We start from the raw sequence: 6,852 nt of genomic DNA on the forward strand, positions 1-6,852 counted from the left end.
ATTTTTTTTGCATATATAGCCAATAATATACCCCACAAACGTGTAAAATATCAATTTCAAATACTTTATATTTTAAAATACACAAAAAAGACAAAAATGCAGATTTGAGTAGTTATTTTCAAATCTCCAAAAACATGTCAGATTTTGTTATTTTTTGTCTAGGACAAAGTAAAAAAAAATTGGGTTGAGATTCTCCATGATTGTGAGATGTATCACTGGCAATCTACAGAAATATCTTTCAGATAATTTAATAATTAATAAATATATTTTTAATTTTTTTAAAATGGCGAGAACACTTGAGCTCAGGAGCCAAAAGCACTTTCCAAATATTTTAGCTCTATATTGTCTTTCTTTTTTCATGTTTGCGAATTATGGGGTGTGCAAGAGATGCTATCGGGCCTTTGAGCTGCAACGAGCACCGCGACGGTCGTGCGCCGTTTTACTCCTCCACACTCCTTCTTCCACCTCCGCCTCCAACCAACACCCAACCCAATCGACTCTTCCCCATTGCCCCGCCCTTCCTCATCGCCGAAACCCTAAACCCTTCGAGGCCCCGCGCCATGCGGTCCCTCGCGAAGGCCCGGCCGCCGAAGCCCCTCTGCCCCCTCGCCGCCTTCGTCCAGTCCATGGGGTACGTGGACGTGAAGATGCGGTGGAAGAAGGACGCGTCCTTCGACGGCGTCCCGGTGCTCGCGCACGCGCGGGACCTGCGCCCGCTCGCCGCCCTCGCGCGGCTCCTCTCCCCGTCGCCGACCCCCGTCTCCGCGGTCTCCAAGCTCCGCCGCTCGCTCGAGACCTCCGACCGCCGCGTCGCCGCCTTCCTGCGCCGCTTCCCCGCGGCCTTCGTCGAGTCCGTCGGGCCCGAGCACCACCACCCCTGGTTCCGCCTGTCCGCCCCCGCCGCGCGCCTCCTGCAGGAGGAGCGGGACGTCTTCGCCGCCCGCCGCGCCGACATCGCCTCCCGCCTCCGCCGCCTCCTCCTCATGTCCCCGGCCCGCCGCCTCCCGCTCAGCGTCGCGCAGGGCATGCTCTGGCACCTCGGCCTCCCGGAGGACTACTTCAGGCGCCCGGAATTCGACATCGGGCAAGATGGGTTCAGGATTCTAACCACCGCCGGAGATGGCGCATACCACAAGGACGAGAACGACGGCAAGGAGCTGGGGCTCATCGATGATGTCCAAGACCAAGAAATGCCGCTGTCAGTGCTTCAAACGAACGCCATACGGAGGTTCGGGTCGGCAGACGAGGTGCCCATCCCATTATTCCCCTCAAAGGGTCTCCGGCTGAAGCACAAGATTGGGGACTGGCTGGAGAGGTTCCAGAAGCTGCCTTACGTCTCTCCGTATGAGGATTTCAGCAACATTCAACCGGGTACCGATGTTTCGCAGAAGCGGGTGGCTGGGGTGCTCCATGAGCTGTTCAGTCTGTTCGTGACATGCTCCGCCGAGCGGCGGCGGCTGCTTTGTCTCAGGACGCACCTGGGGCTGCCACAGAAGTTTGACCGAGGGATCGAGCGGCACCCGCATATATTCTACTTGCTGTTGAAGGAGAAGACGTGCTTTGTTGTCCTCAAAGAGGCTTACATGGCTGGGGGAGACACAGCAATTGAGGAGCACCCCATGCTGGCAGTGCGGAGCAAGTATGCCGGATTGATGGAGGAGTCTCGGGAGATCATAAAGCGTCGTCGAAGTGGGAAGCCTGTACAACTGGATCCTGAGGATCAAGAGGAGAGTGAGGATTGGAAGGATGCCAATTCAATAGGAACTCATTATTTTTGACTGATCACAAAATGAGAAAATGGGCAATATTGAATTTTGCAACGAGAATAAGGGATTCTTTTTTCATTGGAAGCAGCATATTTGCATGCAAAATAGAGGAGTAATGCGCATATGTGAAGAGGTTAGTGACTGTGCAATTATTTTTTATTTATATTGTTTTTATTCATGACATAGCAGTATCTATAATTCAGTGTGGTCATCTAGAGATTTTAGATTAGTTGACTGGTACTTTGGGAATAGCTGCAAGTCCATGTTTCTTCTGGAATATGTAGAACGAGGTGATACATGATGGCATATAATTGTTGAACCATTTTAGCTTGTTCTGATGTTCTCTGGATGGTTTTTTGACCTTACAATGTATTTCCTGAACATCTTCTCTTTCTGCTTAGAAGTGGAAGGTAACAACAGAAGTGGCCAACTGGCACTCTTTATTGGGAAAATCATTTTAGGAAAGCGCTGCTACATCTAACACCGATAAAATGTGAGATCTCCTTTTAAAAATCTTTGTTAAGCTTGGAACGGTATAAATTCTTGATGTCCGAACTGTAAATAAAAGCAACATATTGCTTGCTCATATTACGTTGGCCTGTGCGGAAAATATTTGTAGGAAACGCTGCAACATCTATTGCTGATATAAAAATCTTTGTTAAGTTTGGAATGATTTAAATTCTCGGTGCGCGAACTATAAAATAAAAGTAACATATTGCTTGCTCATATTACGTTGGCCTGTGCGGAATCAATTGTCGATGATATAATAGCAGTCACTTCCTTCTAAGTTGTAGTTTTGGTGTGGGGTTCAACGCTATTGTCTGAGTCAGGCAGTAGTAAAATGTCATGTCCGACAAAACATTTTGGTTATTTTTTTTCAGTAGTAGTAGTTAACAAAGAACTAAGCAGTTGAAATTAGTCTGGTGAACTAGTTTTTCTGAAAGACACCATTATGAATGGAAATATGAAATAATATAGCTTTGTGCTGTAGTTACTCATTTTTAGATACAAAATTTACTAATGCTATATGCTTAGGATAGGTAAGTCTGCTGAAGGGCGTGTGTTTTAGTTGGCGGTTGGATCACAGTATTATCTCACCATAGGCGTGAGTTATCTTTGAGGAGGAGTTGCTATGAAACAACATACTATTATAAGTTATACAATTTTAGTTGCAATAATTTAAGACATTCTTATACTATATTTTGTCGTACGTGTATTTTGGACCGATAGTTTCGTGCCTTTGAGGCGACATTTAATTCTTCGCTGAGAATGCTATGTATGGGTTATGTGGTGCATAGTAAAGTTCGTATATGCTCACACCCAGCGTTATATCAACCATACCCAGTTACTATGTCAAAGTTTGACCGTGCGTGAAGACAATTCTCATTGCATGTTGCTGAATATCTGAGAAATCATGGAATTTCAATTCCCAAATAGAAAATAAAGTACCGATAGTAAAACCGACCCTCTCAACAAAATATTTGTGCAACAAAGAAAGAATGTAGCTAGTAGGATAGATACCTCATTATTCAGGAGTAGTACTTTGAAGGCGGTTTACAAAGTTGGCACACAGTTTGCAAGTGAAAAGCTTTTAGTTAAAGAAAACAAGCAAGGCCATCACCCATCTAGAACCCTGTGACCGGCACCTTGTAGTCGAGGTCAGCTCGGCGGTAGTAGGATGCCACGGGGCCATCCGCCGTTTTGACCGTCGGGAAGAGACTGCGGAGCGCCGCGATTTCCTCCACTGTGGACGAGGGAGGCTCCGCCAAGATGGGTATGTTCATATGGCTTGTGCTCCTTTTGGTCCTCAGAGCACGCCCTCCATGCGTAGATGTGATCGTTGCAGTGATCACGATGAAGAGAATCAAAAACATTGTGATCCGTGCCATCGCTATAAACCTGGAAATTTTTGACCGAGTGTTTGCGTGACCCCGTGTGTGCGGTAAATATGGTCCCGTGCCTCCGTTGAGAATGGAGGGCATGGTTGCTTTTTATGGTGGGAGTAATAGTGCAACGGATTTAATTTCCGTAACTACGATGTGGATTAACTTCAATAATTAATGTAGGAGGTAAACCATAAAGTTAATGCAAGAGAAGTTAATCTGTGAACTTCTGGAAGGAACTAATTGTACTGAATGTAGGGTTGTCCGTTTTGTTTTCTCCCATCCAAAGATTTAGAGTTGGCGAGTTGCTGAAACGGCTGTTGCCTTCGTTTATTTACGTATGTCGGTAATCTTAGGTATTAATTCGATGCAAGTGCATGTTGCATGCGCTTATGAATCTAAGTTTTGCATTTTGACCCTGTTTACCAACCTTTCAGTTTGTCTATTTTGTTTTTTTGTGTATATTCTAGTGTCTTCTGTTGTTCATTTATAATTTTGGCCGGGGCAAGTCGAGGCATTGAAGAGTGACTCGAATAGGCAGTTGTACATTGAGGAAGATGAAAGGAGAACTACACCGACCATCTTCATCTGTCAGCTAGTCGCGGAGAAATTATGTATTACTATGTCGCAATGGTATGTTTGCTGGACAAGTATGCAACAGTGGATATGATACGTTTCAGATGTTCGTTGATACTTCTGTAATGTTGTACTATGTCTGTTCCATAATATAAGCCGTTTTGGCAAACTAAAATTTTGACAAACTATTTTAGTTTGCCAGAACGGCTTATATCTTGGGGCTTATATCTTGGAACAAAGTGATACTAAATCATTTATGTCTACTATGTACATCAAAATATCCACTTACTTGAGGTACTTTTAAGTTCTTATTATGGTCTGATGCCATGGTCATCCAGTTGTTTGCAGAGTGCTTCTCTTTGGCTGCGGTTATCTGAATCAGTGTTAGATCATGCTCTCAGTTATGTGCTCAATGAACACCTTACCAAGAAAGACCATTGCCCTGTTTGGCCATAAAAGCTTCTGATCGGAAGAAATAAAATTCTTCCCTAATTCAACTAAGGTGACATTGCCATATAACTAAGACTCCACGTCTAGTTGATTAACGGCGTTGTTGGGCCCAACTTCTCCCTTAGCCTTCATCGCAGTGCTTAATTGAGGCAATTTGTAATAAAAAACAAAATGTATTAGTACTAGTATTCGACGACCGCAAGTCTTTAATCCGAGTCCGGTCTTCTTCCTAAATGAAATTCCGAGTCTGACTGCATGTTGCTGAATATCCGAGTCGGGAAGCTACCACGCTAGCTGGCCTACTATAAAGGTACAGGCACGCACCTGCCTTATTCATCGTCAAACACCAGCCGTGAAAGCATACAGGAATCAAGCCCCAGAATCGATCATATCTCCTCGCGTAGCTCAACCTGAGGTTAATTCAATCGAGCTGTTCCAGCCCGGCCGAACGAGATGAACATACGCGCACTTATACCTCGGGGCATGGCATCTCGCAAGGTCGTCCTGGCAGTGCTTTTCCTGCTGTTATTGTTCATCTTCCCGGCAATTGCCTTTGCATTTACAGGCGGCATGCATACAGAGTCCGTGCACCGCAGACTGGGAGAGAGGAGCGTCAAGGCCGACACGCTAAGCCACAGACCTGTCCAGCGACATCGCAAACTTGGTCAAGAGACCAAGCCTCCTCAGGACGCCGAGTTCAACGTGGTTAGCTATGGAGCCGTTGGCGATGGCAAAACTGATGACACCCCGGCGTTTCAGAAAGCTTGGGCCGCGGCCTGCTCATCGTCTAAGCCAGCCACCATGTTGGTTCCGAAGGAGAAGGAATTTCTCGTCAAGCAGACCACCTTCTCGGGGCAGTGCAAGTCGAGCGTCAGATTCAAGCTCGACGGAACGTTGGTAGCTCCCGGACGATCATCTTGGCCGAAGGAGAACATGAATAAGTGGATCATGTTTAACAACGTTGATAAGCTAACCGTGTCGGGCGAAGGGACTATGGACGGGAAAGGCGAAGTATGGTGGAAGAACTCGTGCCGAATCGACAAGAACCTCAAGTGCACAGAGGCCCCCACAGCGTTGTTGCTCAGCAAGTGCAATCACTTGAAGGTAGAAAATATCAAGCTCTTAAACAGCCAGCAAATGCATATGTCCGTCGAAGATTGCAAGGACGTAATTCTAAAGCATATCACGATCGTTGCGCCCGGAGACAGCCCTAATACCGATGGCATCCACATTGCCCGCACGAAGGATATACAAGTCATGGATTGCAACATTAAAACTGGAGACGATTGCATGTCTATCGAGACCGGAACTGAGAACTTGTATGCCTCAAAGATAACATGCGGCCCGGGTCACGGAATCAACGTCGGAAGCTTAGGTGACAAAAATTCTGAAGCTCGTGTTTCCAACATAACTATCAATAAAGCACACCTTATTGGCACGACGAATGGTGCACGCATAAAGTCGTGGCAAGGAGGAAAGGGATATGCCAAGGACATCACATTTGAGGATATCATCATGACAAGGTCAAGAATCCAATAATTATTGACCAAAATTATTGCTATATGGATGATCCTTTGCAGCCCAAGGCATGCAAGAAACAAACTTCGGCGGTGGAGCTAAGTAATATCCAGTTCAAGAATATAAGAGGCACGAGTGGAACAAAAGAGGCTATCAAGCTAGACTGCAGCGACACCATCCCATGCCATGATCTAGTGATGCAGGATGTAAAACTTACCTTCAGCGGGAAAGGCAAAGGTGCTACAAGTACATGCAAGAACGCTAAGCTAAAGAAATCGAACAATGTCATTCCAAAAACATGTTGATAATGCGACATGGCTGATATAGAGGTTGCCTTTTGTATTTGGTTTTCCTTCATTTAGGTTGTTTCTTGCTTTGATCTTTCATACTTGTAAAATTAGATAGCCTCTTGTACAGCTAGAAGACAGGATTGATATTTTTTTGTACTGCAATTGCTACTTTTATAATATATCATACATGTCACGTGTGATTTTTTATTTTATTTACATGCTTTGTTTAGCTGCGACCACAACCATATATCGACTTCACGGGTTAAATTAGTAGCAGTATGCGTGTGGTTCATACTGTCATGTTTGTGTTGAGAGGACCAGTTTGTGCTCACACTAATAAGTACAACAGTGCTTCAATTGAAAGTATTC

The 6,852-nt window shown here is 45.3% G+C and overlaps 1 protein-coding gene and 1 pseudogene across 2 annotated transcripts; both read left to right on the top strand.

Annotated features, from left to right (window-relative positions):
• The first annotated feature begins 422 nt into the window (after positions 1-422).
• Positions 423-4,558, top strand: LOC127292504 (protein WHAT'S THIS FACTOR 9, mitochondrial). 2 transcript variants are annotated; one of them, XM_051321919.1, is made up of 2 exons: positions 423-1,899; positions 2,168-4,558. In XM_051321919.1, exon 1 carries the CDS (start codon positions 561-563, stop codon positions 1,776-1,778), a length of 1,218 nt encoding a protein of 405 aa, XP_051177879.1. In that variant the 5' UTR covers positions 423-560; the 3' UTR covers positions 1,779-1,899; positions 2,168-4,558. The 2 variants fall into 2 exon arrangements, with proteins under 2 accessions (XP_051177879.1, XP_051177878.1); XM_051321918.1 differs by having other exon boundaries at positions 4,120-4,558.
• A 600-nt stretch (positions 4,559-5,158) lies between these two features.
• LOC127346777 (polygalacturonase-2 pseudogene) lies at positions 5,159-6,498 on the top strand (annotated as a pseudogene).
• Positions 6,499-6,852: the final 354 nt, after the last annotated feature.

Source organism: Lolium perenne, chromosome 4, assembly GCF_019359855.2.
Source record: "Lolium perenne isolate Kyuss_39 chromosome 4, Kyuss_2.0, whole genome shotgun sequence".
NCBI lineage: Eukaryota > Viridiplantae > Streptophyta > Magnoliopsida > Poales > Poaceae > Lolium > Lolium perenne.

Bases quoted from the DNA above. Each gene is read 5' to 3' on its own strand.
- LOC127292504 (XM_051321919.1), top strand. From the start codon at position 561: ATGCGGTCCCTCGCGAAGGCCCGGCCGCCGAAGCCCCTCTGCCCCCTC.